Consider the following 18,380-nt stretch of genomic DNA (forward strand, 5'->3'; position numbering starts at 1 on the left):
GGTAAGCAAGCCAGCTCACGAAGGGGCTGTCAGCGGCACTCATTCTCTTGAGGCAATGGGAGCCCTTTACAAAACTGTCTTCCTTATCATCCCCCCAACTATATAAAAGAAAACATGGTCATACATGCAAGACCCCTTGGAGGCTTTTAAGCAGGGGTGTTGAGGCTTAGCTGCCTGGGAAGATGCCCTGGAGAGGGCAAAACTGGGGGCTGCGCCAAGAGGAGGCTGCTGCAGTGCAGTCCGGCAAGGGGCCTGGGCCTCAGCAAGCCCGTGATGGGGGCCAGGCACTAGCAATTTGGAGGGTGGAATGGCCAGGATTCACGACTGCTCACAGGGGACGAGGAGGGAACCAGTGATGCCACACACATCCGTAACTGGGTGGATGGTGGTGCCCTGGCTGGGAACCACCCTGGACACTTCGCCTGGGCTAGCAACCAAAGGAAAACTCCACCAACTGGGAGTCTCAGTGCAGCTGGTTTTTATTATTAAAGCCAAGGTTGGAAAATGGTTGCCCCCCTGCCTCCCAGAACCCTCCCACCCACCGCTAGGTTGATCCCTTTTTATCCTGTGAAGGTGAAAACAACTAGATTTGTCTTGAAGAGACTCAGAAACGCTCATGCTGGAATGAGAATGAGGACAAATGAGTAGGCTCAGATGGTGGTCTCCGTGTGATTGATTGATTGATTGTGTGGGACTCCACCCAGGATTCCTGGGAGAGACGGCTTAGGGTGGGGCTGGACAGCCCCTGCTCACAGTGCTGTTCCCGAGGATCCGGGGTGGGCGTCAGGAACGAAGGCAACGGAAGAGGCTGAGCCGGCCCCCCGCACTCTACCCTGCTGAAGCTGGGCCACAGGCTGGTTTTTGTAAAAATGGTTAAAAAGAAAACCCAGCCACGAGCACCACCCTCCCCTGAGCAGGGCGAGAAGAGGCGCCAGCTCTGGGCTCTGAGGTCTGAAGCTTGTGGCCTCCTGGCCTGGCATCGCCTCCCTGGAGGCAGGCAGCACCCTGAGGGAGGCCAGGCGGGCTCCTGGGCCCCGCATGTGGCCCTTGGCAGCCTCCAGGGTCCCAGGAGAGCTTCGAGATGGCTGTCTCCCCTCCTTCCACCCAGCCCACTGCAGGCTCTAGGCCTCAGGGACCCTGTGCAACTTTTGCTCTTTGGATTCCAAAGATCTGTACTTGTCCTCCAGCATGGGCGCAGGGGGCTGGAAGTGGATGACAGGCCTGATCTGAAAGACGGTGAAGCCCTCCTGGTTCTTCTGGTTGAACAGACTTACCCTGTGCTCCAGCTCGGGGCTGGTTTGGGCCGAGCCCGCTGGGCTGGGCCGGGCGAGGGAGGCTGGGTCCAAGGCCCTCTGGGATGGGCAGGGGTCCTCTGACAGAGAGGACAGCAGGTCCTGGACTGTGGCCTCCTCCACCTGCTGTTGGGGTAGCAGTGGCAGTGGCAGGGGAGCAGGGCCGGGCTCAGAGGATGGCTCCTCTCGGGCGGTGCTGCAGTCCGTGGGGGAGCCCAGCGTCTGGCTGCTGTCACTCTGGGCCCGGGTGACCGAGCTGCAGGACGCAATCTCCGAGGTGGCACTGACACCAGTGCCATTACTGCCGAGCTTGAGGGGCACGTCAAGAGAGAAGAGGTCCGAGGAGATGTTGGGCTGGTGGATGTCTATTGCAGCCGTGGTGACCACGCACACAGCTGGCTCTGGGACACCGCTGTCTGCAAAGGAGGAGAGGATCTCGGTCACACTTCAACCTCTGGCACACCTGGGGGCCCTGAAGAGGGCAGGTCTGAGCCGGGCGGTGGGTGGTGAGTGTGGACAGGCTGTAGGAGACCATGCCTTTGTGGAGGGAGGCCTTGGTAGAACGCCCTTCTCTAACAAACATCACCACCCTGCTTTGAGGGGGATTATGCCTCCTCATCCCCTTAAACTCACTCAAGTGTGGGCATGTGACACACTTTGGCCAGTCACCCATGAGAAGTGACCTGTGGCACTTCTGGGCAGAAGCTTTATGAGCTGGTGCTTTGCCCTGGCAGCCAACAATGTTCTAGAATAGATGGTGACTGTTCTGCCAACCGGATGCTGGAGTGACGGTGATGACCCGGGAGCAGAGCCCCCAGCCAACCTGCAGTGGGGCTTTTGTGGCTTTGTTTAAACCACTGACACACCGGGCTATTTGCCACAGCCGCCTAACCTAGCCCATCCTAACTCAGGAAGCATGGTGTGCCGGGACAGGGAACTTGGGTTCCACGGTCTGAGGAAGGACTCAAGTTTCAGGTGGGCTGGGGGGTAGGATGATCAGAGCCTGTTTAGTGTGCATTGTAGGGTCAGAGAGAGGACATGCAGAGCTCTTTGCTTTAGGCGAGATGTACCCGGGGCTGACCTACAGAGGATGCAGGGTGGGGAGATTCCTCCACAAAGTTGAGGACTGAGAGAGAGGTCTGGGCTGGAGACAGTGGTCTTTGAAACCAGCATATTGGATGAGGCTTTGAGGGAGGAGAGAAGAGGGGGATGAGGCCTTAGGAGGACTAAATTGTGGAAAACAAAAAATTCAAATGCATTATTCATATGGCCCAACATGATAATAAGGTTTTGGGGACTGTGAAATTCAAACGCAAGAACTGCATGTGGAACCCTGAAATGAAAGGGGGCTGTGGAGAATTGAGACACCAAATGCCTCAGCAATATTTTAAGATTCAATCTTTCCCATAAATAAAAACCACTGGGGTTTCTTGAGGTTTTTTTTCAAGTGCAAGAATGAAACATCCAGCAGGGATGTGCCTGAGGCCTGCAGCTCCTCATGCCCAGGAGTGCTGTGGCACCTCATCTTCCACTGTGCCTACCCACACAGGTGTGCAGGTAGGGGGCACTGAGGTCACTTGGAGTTCTGCCACCCCCCTTCCCATTTCAGGGTTCCACATGCAGTTCTTATGGGTGATCACAGAACACCCCCATCCTGGCACCCGCAGGCTGGCCCCTGGGTACCCTCAGCTCCAGCGCTGGAGTTTTCTGGAGGCTGAAGCTCCAGTATTTTAACCTTGAGCACTGCCTGTAGTTATAGTTCACAGGCACCAGGAGATGGCACCTGGCATCCAGGCATGAGTTGTCTCTGCCCTCAGGTTTAGGGTTTGCTGGGGTCACATGCAGCATGGGGTTCTGGCATATGCAAAACAGCCCCCTACCCAGACTTACCGCTGCTGGGCCCATTGTAATACTGACTGATGTAGCTGTTCATGTCATCTTTCACCGTGGCTTCTATGGAGGTGGGGACAGAGAAGGATGAGTGGTCACTTGTCAGTCCGAGAGGCAGAGACTGCATCAAGTTCTTTCTTCGCCCCTTATATTCCCATCCCCACCCCCATGAGAGGAGGCAACCGTCTCACAGAAGCTCTCGGTGTGTGTGACGGGAGCCACCTCCTATTTTTCCATGGGGACCCCCTGTCTCACCTGCCCCAGGGACTGGACTGCACTGGGTGCCGGAGGACCCAGGTTCTAAAGAAGCATCTGCCTTCGTACTAACCTGGACAGAGCCCTTCCCCTCTGTCCCCACTTTCCCCATCTCTGAGATGAAGGATGTAGAAATAATTCCTCAGGGCTTTTCCTTGTCTGGATAGCCTGAGCCTTCATTGCCTGAGCTTCTCAAGGGCACTGGAAACACTGCCCTCAGAGAAACCTTGAAATCTCATCTGTAGGAATATACAGCCAGCCACAGGGCTGATGCGCATCCAGACAGCCCCCGTGGCTCCATCCATCTGAGGGTTCCAGCCTTCCATGCAGCACAGGAATGGAGCTGGGGTGCTGGGGATCCCCACCACCTGCACTGTTCCTGCACGTAGTAGGTGCTCAGTACATAGCTACTGAGCAAATAACAGAAGGGGAAGTGAAGAGCTAGCCACGTCAAGGGGGATGGGAACAAAGTCTTAGAGAAATACTGACCAGCCTGGGCAACAAAGGGAGACCCCCATCTCTACAAAAAAATCCTTTTAGTCGGACGTGATGGTGCACACCTGTGGTCCCAACTACTCTGGGCTGAGGTGGGAGGACTGTTAGACCCTGGGAGGTTGAAGCTGCAGTGAGCTGTCATGACACCACTGCACTCCAGCCTGGGTGACTGACAGAGGGATACCCTGTCTCCAAAAAAGTAAATAAGGAATCTTGGTTCACCTCCTGAGAGGATCAGGGAGGGAGTGAGAGAGGAAAGCTGAGACTTTCAGAGTGGCCTGAGAGTGGGAGGAAAGCCAGGTGCTGGGAGACCCCAAAAACCATCTTAAGAGCTGGGCCTTCTTTCAAGGACAGCGAGGCAGTGAGGGGCCACAGGAAGGTCTGAACTTGGTCAGGTGTGATTGGGAGAGGCCATTCCCAAAGCTGTGGCAGGAAGAGCAGAGACTGCAATGCCTGGGAGGGGTGGCAGGCCCTGAGGGCACGGGAGGTGCCTCATGGGACAGGGAGGCTGTCCCCATCAGGACAGTGATCTGTGATAATTAGGAAGGCCTGAGGGGCTGGGAGAGTGAGTGCAAAGTGTCCGACTGTGCTCTGGGGTCGCTTCCTCAGCCCACTGGGTCCTGGGGTCATGGAAGGGTAGCAGAATCGGACCTGATTTCAAACCTCAACTCTACCACATATTAGCTAAGTGGCCCTTGCTTAGCCTTTGTTTCCTTGTCTGTGAAATGGGGAGAATGATGCCTATTCTTCAGAGCTGCTATGGAGATTAAATGAGCTAGCATCAGATTACCAGGGTGGGGTCAGGCACCCGAAAGCCCTCAGCACAGGAGGGCTGAGGGTGTCCTCCCTCTCCCAGGGAAGTGTGGAGGTGCTCCAGGGCTGCCCCTACAGCCAGAGTCTGCACCCCTAGGAGCTTCTCAGAGGAAAGGGGTCAGCAGACCCACTGCGTTCTGAGGGCCCTTCCCAGGCTCACCTGTGAGCTGCAGAAGCCAGTCTGCCCTTCCCCTGGGAGGCTGGAGGCAGCACAGAGGGGCCTGGCTCTTAAAAGCTTTTTTGGCCTCTTTTGGTCTTTAAATGCCTGTGGTCAGAGGTGTGTTTTGCACTAATGCTGGGATTGAGGGAGGGCCCCGGGCTGGCTCCAGACCCTGCTCATCAGCCAGCTACACTCTCCTCTGCAGCCAGGCATCCATACACTGTGTGTACTTCCAATGCTGTCTAGCCTGGCTGCTGCCCAGGGAAGCCAGGGGTGGCTGGTCCCTGCAAGCTGGAGGCTCAGGTCCCCCCAGGCCCTGTGGGCCAGGCTGGGGGATCTGGTCATTCATCTTGGTTTTATCCTGAGACCACACCTGCAGAGACTCCAGAGGGCCCTGTGATGTGAGCAGGACAATGAGCTCAGCTAAATATCCACAGACCAGTGAAGCTTTAACCCAAGAGCCACTTGCAGGAGGAGGCCGGGGTGAATGAGAAAATCCCAGATGCTGAATTATTTTCCTGGTGCTGCCGCTTGCCTGCCATGGGGGCTCGAGCAGGTCCCATCCCCTCTCTTCTTCATCTGTACCCTGAGGGCACTGGCAAGGCTCTTTCAGATTGTGAGGAGGCTAGGCAGATGGTTTTGAAATTCTAAGAGGTGACAGAGTCACAGCAGAGTGGGAAGAGGTCCGAGGCATCTTGGCCAGTCCCCAGTGCAGGAGTCCCCCTGAAGCCAGCCTGAGAGGGCTCTCTCCACTCTAGAGCCCTCACACCTCTAGGAAAGGCGCACCTGCCTCTTTGTGGAGCAGCTCTGGTCAGCAGCTCCTGGGCAGCTTCTCACTCATCTGTGCTCAGTAGTCAGTGAGCCCACTCTCTGCCACGTTTTGAGCCCAGGAGTCCCTGCCTGCTGGGAGCACAGTCGGCCTTCCCAGGACATCCACTCCTAGTCAAACGGCCCATTAGCATTTAATAAGAAGTGCCTACTATGTGTGAGGCTTGCACATCCTGGTCCTGCCTTCCACATAGGTACCAAGGACAAGCCCATTTCTACTCACGGTCTGTGTGACAGCCCTTCCACCACCTAAAAAGCCCCTCATGTCCCTCCTGGGAAGTCTCTTCTTAGATAGCCCCTGTGCATTCTCTACCCCTCCCTGGTTTCCCAGCCTTTCCACATTGAATGCTTCACTATGGGATCCAGCTGTGTCCAGAATGGGAGGAGGAGCAAGAGAAAGAAGGGAGGGAGGGAAGGAGAGGGGAGGGAAGGAGAGGGGAGGGGCGAGGGACTAGTGTTTACTCTGAAAGCTCCAGACTGAGGGGTCGACACTTTTAAACACAGTGATCTCCCTGTCCCTGTGATGCAAGGCCGTGACTATTGAATAGACTGTGCACGTGTCCTGAGATCTGCTGTGATCACACTGCCCTAATGTACCCTCACATCCTCCAAGCGTGTTCAGAAACGCCCTCCTCTGCCGACCCAGGTGGGGCTTGTAGCCAGCATGGACACCCAGGTCGTCTCTGCAGGAACTGAGGCCAGGTCAGGCCTTCCCCACCCTGTACTCATGTAACCCCCAAGGAGGGCTCATCGCCTTGGGCAAACGTCAGCTTGCTGGACTTGGGCCATGGGAGCAGCCTGCTGGAGGCATCCTGAGCCTCAGTCTCCCAAGGTGTTAAATCATTCTCCTTTCTCTGTGTTGCCTACGTAATTGAGGATGCTCACATCTTCATGCAAGCTGTTGAGAAAAATAACCTAAGCCAGGTGACCTTCGGCCCAGACATCCCTCCTGAGCTTCAGAGGTCTGGCCAACCATCCCTGGACAACTCCTGGCTGGCCTCCAGCTACCTCTGACTCAACATGTCCAAAATAGAACTCGGTTTCTCCGTTCTCCTCCATGTCCTCCATCTTGGTGACCGGTTCCCAGCACTTTTTAGTGCCTGTTACCAGCAACTCGACTTCCACCAAGTCTGTGACCAGTTGAGGGACCCCTGGCCCTGTGACCAATCTTGATCAGACTTCATGGTTTCCCCTTTGGACTCCTGCCCTGCCTGTGGGTTTAATGAATCAGATTACTCGTTCCTGGGATGTGCCTGACACAGCCTAGGTCCCTACGTGGCCATGAGGGGTCTTTTAGTCTGTACTTGCTCCTCCTCCCCTACTCCCTCTGCTCCAGACCTGGCCCCACACCGGGCCTCGGAGTGAGCTTTAAGGCATGAGTCTGAGGGCCAGGCTGGCCTGGGCCTCGCTAACAGTGCTGACGTCAGGCCTGCCTGCTCTCTGGGTCACACAGGCCGGTGGATCCTCTGCTTCCAGAACTGACCACCTGGGCCGGGGTTCTGTCTCCACCCACAGAGGGGGAGCAAGGGCCTTGGAGGGCAGAAGCCACATTTTACTGTCTCCCTGGTGCTCGGCATGGAGTTTGGCATATGCCAAGTGCCATTAGGGTGGACTGGACAGAAGACGATGGTTGGGTCAGAGGCCTGCGGGGACTGACTTCCTAGCCTCCACCCCGACTCCAGGGAGCCACAGAACCACTGTGCACTCAGCAGCCAGTCCCACTGCCCGCCCTGGTTCCTCCTACAGAGAGACTGGGGGGTCTGGGAATGAAGGGGTGGCAGGGGAAGCAGACACAGATGTTTATGGCCGGGAATGGGCCACACTGTTGGCCTTACACGGGGCTCCCCACCTTCCATCTAAGAATAAGCCCCTGCCCCTGGGGGTTTGCTTTGATTCAGCCCTGGGGAGCCCTAGAGACAAGCAGGAAGAACCCCACAGGGGGCTGTGCGGTGCAGTCCGTGGAGGGGCAGGAAAGAATGGGCACAAGCACAGGCTTCAGAACAAAACAGACCCAGGTCCAACCCGGCTCTGCAGGGCACGTGCTGTGTGGTCTTGGGCAGATCCCTTAGCCACTCTGAGCTTCAGCTCCCTCATCCATAAAATGGGGATAGCAACTGCCTACTCTGCTGGTGAACTGGAAAGAGTCACTGAGCTCATGAATGTTTAGCCCGGGGCCATCACTTGCCTCCCTGAAACCCCAGCCCCAGAGTCTCAGTGCTTTCTGTGGCAGCTGCTCTCTGCTGCCCGGCGCCTTTCTTTCCAGGGTGTGAGCACTCTGCAAACCCAACCTGACTAATCCTCCCAAAGCCCGTCAAGTGTAGCGGTGGCAAGGCTCATCATGTGGGTTTTACTTCTTGGGTGGAGCCCCCGACCTGCCCAGCGCGGAGGCGGAGGTGGAGAGAAAGGGTGGTGAGTCAGCCAGGCCAGGTCTCCTGGAGGTGGCAGGGACTGGCCAGGCTGCATGGACTCTGGTGTGGCAGAGGGGGGCATGGGGCGCCAACCTGAACTGTGCAGACCCAGGCCCCAAAGCCCAGCGCAATGCCCTGATTCCTGGTTTGGGCTCCTGCTCCCAAACTCCAACTTGCTCTTCCATGGCTTGGCAGCCCTCACCAAGGAGGGCACTAATATTCACTGAGCACCTACTGTGTATGAGGGATGAGAGCTGCGCATATAACTAAATGCCCAACCCTTCTCGGTGAAGAACTTCTGCACCTGCTCTATTCTGGAAACACCAGGATGGAGACGGGACCAGCTACATCATTTCTAGGTCCCTTGTTTAAAAAGTATGAAGAATTTCAAGAGGGTAACAGCAGAGCAGTGAACCAAAGTTAGGGCCCTGCGTCACCATGCAGCTTATGTGCCCATGAAGCCAGCCCTGATCACGGAAGTAGCTTGTTGAAAGCCAAGCTGAAATTCAAACCCAGACCTGAGTCCTAAATCCATGTCCCTCCAGATGCTTCAAGTGCTACTTTGTGTGAGGCTCTTTCAGGTCTAGTCTTATAGCCCTGGGGTTCCTGGGGTCTCCTGTGTCCCGGTCAGGCCCACACATGTGGAGGCCAGTGGATGGGCTTGCCTTCATGAGCACCCAGGTCCGCTCCTCTCCAAGGACAAGCACTTGTGCAGGCTGAGCTCCCTCCCCTGCTGCTGCCTGGCAGAGGGCAGGCACAGAGCAGGCCGGCCAGGTGTACCCCTGCGGCAGTGTCTCTGGAGGCCGCAGCAGCGTGGGGGACGCAAAGGTTCCCCGTGATATATGGCGAGATGCGTGGCACTCCCACCAGGAGCTGTAATTCATAAGTTATGGGCGAGCTTCAGGACTAATAAATTTGGGAGGGAAGTATTAATGACTACACAGGGGCACTGTGAACTTGGCAGGCCCCAAAGCCTGGAACTCTGCAGCCCAGGTTTTAAAAATGATTTGTGCTAGAGCAAGTCTAAACAGAAGCTGCTTGGCGTTGTCTGACTGACCTGCTGGCAACTGTTGAGACTGCGGCGCCGCTTCCTCCTCACGGCTGGGGCTGGCAACCCGCCCTTCTGGGCTGCCCTCCCCCACCCCACAAAATGCAGGCCCCTCCCGAGGCTCCGTGACTCGGCTCCTGTCTGCAGGTTAATCCCTGGATTGTCTGTGTCCCACTGTGCACGAGGTGGGCCTCAGAGCCTTGCTGGCCTGAAGGTCACAGTTAGCAACAAACACTGCCCTTACTTAATCTCCAGAGTGGCCTACAGCGCTCTTAGCTTGTCCAGCCATAATTTCTAACGTCATGAAAATCCCTCCCTGGACACAGCTCCTGGTCAAGGAGAGATCAGCTGGGGGATGCCCTGTGTCCCTGGACCACGTGAGGCTGTGAATCATGGGTGCCCTTGCCAGCCCCATGTTCTGCCCTCTGTCTTGGAGGCACTGGCTTTGCTGTGGATTCTCTGGGGCTGGCTGTGAAAGTGTGCAGGGGGAGCTGCCTATGCGGGGGCAGGCAGCATCCAGAGAGCTGGGAGGTACCCAGGGGATGCCCCAGAAAAGGCAGGGAAGAGCGGGCGGGGGGGGGGGACCCCAGGGCTGGATAGATGTCCCCTCTCTATGGGAGGACTGAGCCTGCCTTGTCCAAATACCCCCTACCCTAGTTTCCAGGAGGGTAAGCAGGGACAGTGCAGACCCCATGACATCCTGCTGGTAACACATGGCTGATCAGTTTCCCCTGAGTGGGCTTCGACTCTGACCCAGCTTTCTGCCTTCTGCCCCTGCCTCCCTTCTCCTCCTCCTGGAAGTTGCCCACTATAGGGGCTGCCGAGAGAGGAGGAGCAGGAGGCAGGGGCAGGACTGAAAGCCTCAGAGCACTGCTAGAATGTGCAGGAGGATTTTAAAGGCTTGGTTTGTTTGTGGACCCTCCAAGCCCAGATCTTGGTTCCCTGTGGGCTCAAATGTGGCATCTGGCATCCAGTGTCTTGTGGGTAACTGGCTGAGGGACAACAAGGGCCGTGCTGTTAGCTCTAAAGCTAATGACCCTGAAGAGAGAGAGAGAGGTGCTGGGGACAGTGGCTGTACCGGAAGTGCTTAGACCTGCAGAAAGAACAGCACAGGGCAGGCCCGAGCCCCAGGTGAGCTGCAGCCTCAAGACAGGCTGTGGGCAGAGCCAGGAGGCTGTCATGGGGGAGGATCCTGGAATGGGCTGTGAGATCGTAAATCTGCTCCTTTCATCCTTGGGAGGCCAGGCAAAGTGGGCAAAAGTTGCTCCCACCTTCCAGAACTTTCAAAAAGAATAAGGAGGCAGATTCCACAAGCACCAGCCTGGGGGCTGAAAGCCAAGAGTGGGGTTTCTGGGGTGGACCACTGCCGACTGGCCTCAGCTCCCAGAGGAGACGCAGGGCTCCACCCCAGAACAAGTGATGTCAGAGAGCCTCATTTTGTACTTTGATCAGTTACCGGCTTGAAGATGACCTTCAATGCAACAAACTCTATGGAGACCTGGCTGAGGCCCAGGCCGAGGCCGGCCCTGAAATATTCTAGAGGGGAGATACACATAAACACGGCAGCGGGGCAGGATCCGGACCTCGTGGGAGTCGGGAGTCAGTGTAAGGCTGTCAGGGAAAGGCGTGGAGGTCTGGGAGCGTACGCTAAGATGGGTTCTAAGCATGAAGAGAAGTCTGGTAGGCAGGTTGGGCCATCCCATGAACAGCATGCAGAGACTCAGAGACCTCACAGAGCATTTACAGAACTAAAGGCTGTTCCATTCCTCTAGAGTGAAAGCCGAGCTGGGGTGGAGGGTGATGAGGCTGGGGAGGCAGCCCAGGGCGAGATCATCAGGGGTACACCTGTCAGACAGTAAGGCAGGTGTCCTAAGGCGAACTCGGGGAGGACAGAAACCTCCCATGGAGCAGAAGGGCAAGAGCTCGCTTGATCTTGAATGGGTACCCACTCCTCATTCATATGTTGACGCCTTAACCCCCAGTACCTCAGAATGTAGCCTCACTTGGAAATAAGGCAGTTGCAGATGTCGTTAAGGTGAGGTCCTTATATGCCTGGGGCCCTTATAAAAAGGGGAAATCTAGACCCAGACGTGCACAGAAGGACGCCACGTGCAGATGAAGGCAGAGCAGGGTGATGCTTCTGCAAGCCACGGACACCGAGGACTGACAGCCACCACCAGGAGCCTGAGGAAGGCCTGGGACAGATTCTCGCTCCCGGCCCACAGAGGGAAGGAATCGGGCTCAACCTTGATCTCAGGTTCCAGTCCCCAGCACTGTGAGACAATATATTTCTGTAGTTTGTGCCAGCCATTCTGTGGCATTTTGTTACGGCAGCTCTAGCAAACTAATACACCAGCCTAAGGGGCTTGGGCTTTTTCCTGAGGAACACAGGGAACCAGGAAAGGCGGGAAGTCAGGGAGTGGGAAGAGATTTTGGAATGCTCACTGTATGGTGGGGGAGGGGAGACGGCAGAGGGCAGGCAGCTGGGTGAGGTCGAGACATAACAAGGGCTAAACGAGGAAGATGAAGAAGGGGGCTGCTTCAATTAATCAGGAATTGGCAATGGGTTGCAAATCAGGACGTATCAAGCCCCTGAGTCAAGGCAGGAATCAACAAGCTACAGCTGAACACTGATGAGTGTGAAGTTCTGCACGAGGCTACAAAAGGCCTGTTGCCCAAGGATGGGCTGCTGGGACACAGGGCTCAGCAGAACTGTGTGGGAAGACGTGAGGCTGGGTCAGCTGTGAGCTCAGCTAGGGGGTCCCCACAAACTCAGGAGCCTTCTGGCTGCATCGTGGGGGTCCCGGGTCCAGAAAAAAAAAGCAGGAGTGGCCCCTCAGCATTCTGCCCTGGGCTGGCAGCTCCCCAGTAACTGCATTCTGTTGTGGATGTTATTCTGAGAGACCAAAACACTGGAGAGCTCCGGGAGGGGGCAGTACAGCAAGAACTGGGGAGTGTGTCCTGAGGACTGGCTGCGGGAATGCAGGTGATGGTCCCTGGAGGAGAAACAATCTCCAAACGGTCTCAGCTGGGATAGCACGTGAAACCCACGGCCAGTGAGGAGGCAGGGGGCCAGGGACCAGGCCTCAGTGCAGTCTGAGGAAGAATTTTCTTACAGGCAGAGCCATGTGGAGGTGGGGTGGGCTGTCCAGGGAGGTATGAAGCACCTATTCTTAGAGGAGGGTGAGCTGAGGCTGCACGGCTCATAGGGTTATAGAGGGATTCTCACATCAGCTGAAGGGCTGGACCCAAAAGTCCCCTCTTGCCCCCAAATTCTATGTTTCTAATCTCTGAAGATCTCTCAGAAGAGTGGCTGGACACAGTGGCTCATGCCTACAAACAGCACTTTCAGTGGCTGAGGCAAGAGGATCCACTTGAGGCCAAGAGTTTGAGACTAGCCTGGACAACACAGCAAGACCCCATCTCTACAAAAATAAAATAAAAACATTAGCTGGTGTAGTGGTGTGTACCTATAATCCCAGCTACTCAGGAGGCTGAGGCAGGAGGGTCACTTGAGCCCAGGAGTTTGAGGTGGCAGTGAACTGTTATGATACCACTGCACTCCAAGAGTGAGACCTTGTCTTCCCCATCCAGCTAAAAGCAACCACTTCGTTTCCCAAAACCTGTGTGCAGTTTTGCAGTGCCTCACAGCCCTCAGAGCTTTCTCACACCCACTGGTTCCTCATACCACTACCTCCTGTGAGGCAGACAGAGCTGGAGTTACGAGTCCATTTTACAGAAGGGAACACTGAAACCTCGAGTCATGGAGCTGGGCCTCCTGCCTCCCGACCTGCTCAGCCTACCCGGCTGTCCTCGCTGCCCGGGAGGGGTCACGGCATGCCAAGGCAAAATGGCTCCTGGATGAAGCTGGGGTTTGGGGTCCCACAGCCCGAGTTCGCACCCCAGCACCACCATTTCCTGGCTTGGGTGGCCCCCTGCATTTCCCCAAACCTCTGAACCTTGCAGCAGTTCTGTGAGGAAGCCTTAGTACTGCTCCTATTTAACAGCTGACAAGACCCAGGCCCCAAGAGAGTCCCGTCACATAAATGGCTGATAGAAGAGTTGGGATTTGAATCTAGAAATAAATAACTCCTTTCCATACAGGACCCTACCCTGGGTTGTGGCTCGTGTTCCCGTCTCCACTAACATCACCTTCCCATCAATCTGCCACCGTCTGCAAGGCTCAGGCCCCGGGCCTGAACTTTCCTCGGTAGATGATAGTCCAGTAGGAAGCCCCTGACCTCTAAGAAGCCTGGCTCTGCCACTTAGCGAGGCGCCTTTGGACGAATTTCCTGGGTCTCGGTTTCTTCAGCCATAAACAGGAGAGTCATACTTCCTCCTATGGCTGTGCCGAGGACACACACAACGCACGCCGGGGGCCACAGGCACAAAATGGGGACGAGTCATTTCTAGTTTGGGTCAGGGTGGCTGGACTACATGCTCTCTCCCCGGCTCTGACGGGCAGTCCCGAGGCTACTTATCTGAGGGTGCCCCCCAGTCACGGTGATGGAGGGGCATACACCTGTAAGGAACCGCGGCGCCTTCGGGAACCTGGAACCCCAGCCCCTCTGCGCACAGTTCCGGGGCGCGGGATGGAGGCGAGGGGGCGCCCCCCGCCATGGCATCTAGGGCCAGGTGGAGACCCAGACTCACCTTGCGACGGCTGCAGCTCCTCCACGACGCTCTCGGCCGCCGTCTCCTCGTCCCACGTGCCGGCCTCCACCACCTTGAAGCGGCTGCGCGGCTGGCTGAGCACGTGCGGGGCCTGCAGCGCCGCCTCGCGCTCCGCAGCCAGGTCCAGGTCCTGCTGCGCGAGGTGCGCGCGCAGCTGCCGGATCTCAAACTGCGGAAGGAGAAGGGCCGGGCTGGATAGGGATAGGGATAGGGATCGGGATCGGGATCGGGATCGGGATCGGGATCGGGATCGGGATCGGGGGCGGCCGGGCAGAGACCCCAGTCTGACTTCTGGGCGCTTTGTGGAAAGGCCACTGGACGGGGAGTCAGGAGCCCTGGGTATGAATTCAGTTCTAGCTCCTCACCCAGATGCTGCACCTCAAGGGGTGCTCGACAACATGAAAGCCTCATGCAGATGCCTTACACTGATGACTAAGGAAGAACAGGAAACCTCGGGACATCCAGGGCCCACGTCTCCAGCCTGGGAACCCCATCCTGGAGTCACTGCCCGCTGGTCTGAACACCGGCTCGTTTTCTTCCAGCAACACCCACTTCTCTCCTCCACGAGGAGGCACCCAGGACCAGACCGGGTTCAGTCTCAGCCCTGCGGCTTCCGGGCCCTGTGGCCTTGAGCAAGTCCCGTCACCTCCCCAGCCTCAGTTTCCTTTTCTGCAAATTGGGGTTTTCACCTCTTTGAGGACTGGGGTTGCTTCCTTTAAGGGCTTTCTCCCAGGTGGATGGCAGCCTATTTGAATTTCCTGCATTGCACGTGTCACCTTCTGCTACTGTGTATTTTAATGTTTTACTGGTTTTACTTTTACGAAAGTAAAACACACACACACAACTGAAAGCATTCACGAACGACAGGGTGGCCAGATAGCAACCTGGCCTTGTCAAAGCTGCACACATTTTGTTTTACTTTCTGTTGGGAAAAGCTTCTTGGAAAGGCTTCCAGATACCTCTTGGGTTTGTGGCTGAGATGGCCACGCCCGGGCCTTCCTGGGACATCTGGGCCAACGCGAAGTTTGGGTCTGACATTGCGGTCCGGGCCGCGGGCTCGCGGGAAGGAGGGCCGTCACCGCCACCTAGTGTTCCCCGCATGCCTCACACCGCTTCTGCACCGGGCGAGCAGGGAGGGCGGACAGCCGGGACAACGCCGCGGCCCCTGCCTAGGAGGTTACCACTTGCCCATGCCGCCCAAATGCACCACTCCGGCCCTGACTCCTCAAACCCGGGTGTCAGACTCTCACCTTCAATGCCTCCATGACAGTATCACTTTCACAGGAGTTGCTAAATCAATCTGGTCAAAACAGGACTCTTCACTGTCTCTCCAAACCTGTTCCTCAAGTGTTTTCATCTCATTTTAGCCGGAGCCAAAAATGCAATCACCTTCCTTGCTTCCTCTCTTTCCCTCACCCCAACATCCAATCCATCCCCCAAGTCCAGCAGCTATCTCGCTTCCCTCCACCTCCTCTGCCACCTCTGGCAGTGCCCACCTGGCCCACTTCGTCTCATCCTCTCTCCCATGATCTGACCCCAAGACACAGTCCTCCCCCTGGTCCTATAATACCAAGCATGCGCTGATCTCAGGGCCGCTTTCTCAGCTGCTGCCTCTGTCCCAGATCACATGGTGGCCCCCTCAGAGGGCCCTTCCCTGACCGACCCCTAGGGCAGCCCCTCGGGCACTCAGTCGCATCAGCCTATCTGAATTCTCTGCATTGCACTTACCACCTTCTGATGATGTGTATTTAATGTTTTCTTGATTTTACTTTTATAAAAGTAAGACACACATACATCTAAAAGCATTCACGAACAACAGGGCAGCCAGGCAGCCACCTGGCACTGGACAACCTCCCAATGCCAGGGTCTACAGGTTTTGTCTCTGGGACGGCGCAGGTTTTCAGCTTCCTGCCTGAGGCTCTAAGTTTGGTTGCTTCCGTGCTGGGAGTAGGGCAGAGGAATGGGGCAGAGGGTCCCACCTTTAGGGGGGAAGACTTTGATTTAATCCTCATTTTCAGCCCTAACCCAGTGCCCACCTGCAGAGCCTTCTGGTTCCTTTTCTCCCAAGGACAAACCCCTTGACTTTTGCAGGGTGGGGGAGCTTAGTCTCCTGGCCATGCAGGGTTTGGAAGGGCGTCATGGGATCTCAAATATTACGCATGCAGACTTTTAGCCACGCCCACCCAGTGTCAGCTTCACACTACACCCCCTTCCTCCCAGACGCTCAGGGGTTCCGAGGGGAGAGGTACCCCATTTCCCTCACTGTCCTCCTCTGTGGGCCCTTTAGTTACCCACTATCCACTCTGCTGGATCAGGTAGCATTCTGTCTAGTCCCCATTTTCCCCAATTCACTAAAATCTCTTTCCTCTTTGTCCTGATGGACAAGACTTAAAGAGAGTTCAGTTTCCTCCCTCCCTCTCTCCCTCCCTCCTTCCCTCTTCCCTCCCTCTCTCCTTTCTCTCTCTTTCTCTGTCTCTCCCTTTTTTGTTTTTGAGATAAGGTCTTACTCTGTCTGCCACACTGAAGTGCAGTGGCATGATCATAGCTCACTGCAGCCTTGTATTGATGGGCTCAAGTGATCCTCCCACCTCAGCCTCCCAAGTAACTGGTTACAGGCACATGCCCGGCTAATTTTTCTGTTTTTATTTTTTGTAGAGACAGGGTCTTGCCACGTTGCCCAGGCTGGTCTCAAATGTCTAGGCTCAAGCAATCCTCTCACCTCAGCTTCCCAAAGTGCTGGCATTACAGGTGTGAGCCACTGTGCTCGTCTAAGAGATAGTTTCTTAATTCTTATGCATTTATGATTTTGTTCTTTACTGTCATTCCACTGGGGTTTGGGGAAGGAGATCAGATAAATATTTGTGATCACGCCATGATATGGTCTGGCTGTGTCCCCACCCAAATCTCATCTCAAACTGTAGTTCCCATAATCCCCATGCTGACTCATAGGGGTGGTTACCTCCATGCTTTCTCGTGATAGTAAGTGAGTTCTCACGAGAGCTGATGGTTTTATAAGGGGCTTTTCCCCCTTTGGCTCGGCACGTCTCTTGCTGCTGCCATGTGAAGAAGGACATGTTTGCTTCCCCTTCTGCCATGACTGTGAGTTTCCTGAGGCCTCCCCAGCCAGGCTGCAAGTCAATTAAACCTATTTCCTTTATAAATTACCCAGTCTTGGGTATGTCTTTATTAGCTGTGTGAAAACAAACCACCATTTTTAAAGAACTATCAGTTTACTTCTTATTCACCCCGAGTGGTGTTCCGGTGGGTGGGAAAATACTCCTAGCATGGCTGATTTCAAGCTACCAACAAGATGCCATGGGGGAGATACGCACAATGGGTTCTCGTGAGCAAGTGAGACCTCCACCGCACCACTGCCACCCTTCACCCCCAGGAGAAGAGCATCTCCGCCAGCAGGGGTCTTGTCTGTTTTGTTGCGTGGTATGCAAAAGGCATTCGATAAACACTGCTGAATACACGAACAAATCAATGCGGGAAACCAGTTAGCCTGTTCAGCTCCGTGGCTTCAGACTGGGCCCTAACTCCAACCACCAACTGAGCTGCACCCCTGTCCCAAAGCTAACACAAAGACAGAGGCCTCATGCTGGCTACGCACTAAGCCCTGACCCTAGTCACACACTGAGCCCTGACCTGGTCACAGACTCAGCCCTAACTTTGGGCTCAGACTGGGCTCAGACACTGAACCTCGACAACCCAGCACTCAAAGGTGGCTGGAGGGCTCACAGAGTGAGAAAGCAGGCCTTTATGTGCAGGGCAAGAGGGTGCAAGCCACCCCTCTGGCAGTAAGGTCTCACAGGCGACTGAGGGCCCATGAGGCAACCTCCCAAGCTCTGCTGGGGCTGGGAGCCCCTCCTGCCCTGCTGATCGGAACCTCCCATGGGCAGACCCAGCCCACTTTCTCCAAGGCCACTCATCGGGGCCTGCAGGCCAGCTAATGGCTTCCTGGCCGCTCTGAAGGGATGCATTATTGATGGCTTGTAATTGATATGGAGCTGCCCAGGAGTGTCCCGCTGGAATTCAGGCCAGACAGCCAGAGGCCAGGGCTTGCCCAGCCCCAGGCCCACATGTGCAGACGCAGGCACATACACAGAAGCAAGTTTCAGCTAAAGAGATGAACTCCAAGTGTGCGGGAGTTCTCTCATTCATTCATTCAGCAGGAAGTCAAGTAAAGCAGGGTAGGGTGATGTTAACGTTCTGTTACAGGTTTGGGAATGAAAATGCCTTCCCCAGCTTGCAGATAAATCCTGGATAGCCCTAGCAAGGGCCGGTGCTGGGGAGGGGGCCGTTAGCTGCACTGCAGGGAACAAGTCCCCTCTGAGAGCCAAGCCCAGCTGGGGTGGTACTTACAGCAGAGGAAGCATGCTGTATACAAGGGCCAGAGGGCCAGAAGGGGCTGGGGAGCTCGGCCAGGGCCCCACCAGGCAGAGCCTGTAGCCACAGTAAGATGTTTAAAGAACAACCACTGGAATCCTCCAAACAGGAGGGTGGAGTGGTGGGAG

The 18,380-nt window shown here is 55.9% G+C and overlaps 1 protein-coding gene across 4 annotated transcripts in view; it reads right to left on the reverse strand.

Moving 5' to 3' along the window:
* Positions 1-461: 461 nt before the first annotated feature.
* The window catches only part of TMEM266 (transmembrane protein 266), a 140,730-nt gene continuing 122,811 nt past the window's right edge, over positions 462-18,380 (reverse strand). For all 4 annotated transcript variants that reach the window (XM_021668237.2, XM_064382923.1, XM_012457700.2 and 1 more), the window contains 3 exons: positions 13,843-14,032; positions 3,183-3,245; positions 462-1,708 (listed from right to left, as the gene is read on the reverse strand). In XM_021668237.2, the coding sequence (XP_021523912.2) occupies positions 1,122-1,708; positions 3,183-3,245; positions 13,843-14,032 (840 nt within the window). In that variant the 3' untranslated portion in view covers positions 462-1,121. The remainder of the gene's footprint in view (positions 1,709-3,182; positions 3,246-13,842; positions 14,033-18,380) is intronic.

This window comes from Aotus nancymaae, unplaced genomic scaffold (assembly GCF_030222135.1).
Source record: "Aotus nancymaae isolate 86718 unplaced genomic scaffold, 86718_ANA_hifiasm-v0.15.2.pri h1tg000003l, whole genome shotgun sequence".
Taxonomy (NCBI): domain Eukaryota; kingdom Metazoa; phylum Chordata; class Mammalia; order Primates; family Aotidae; genus Aotus; species Aotus nancymaae.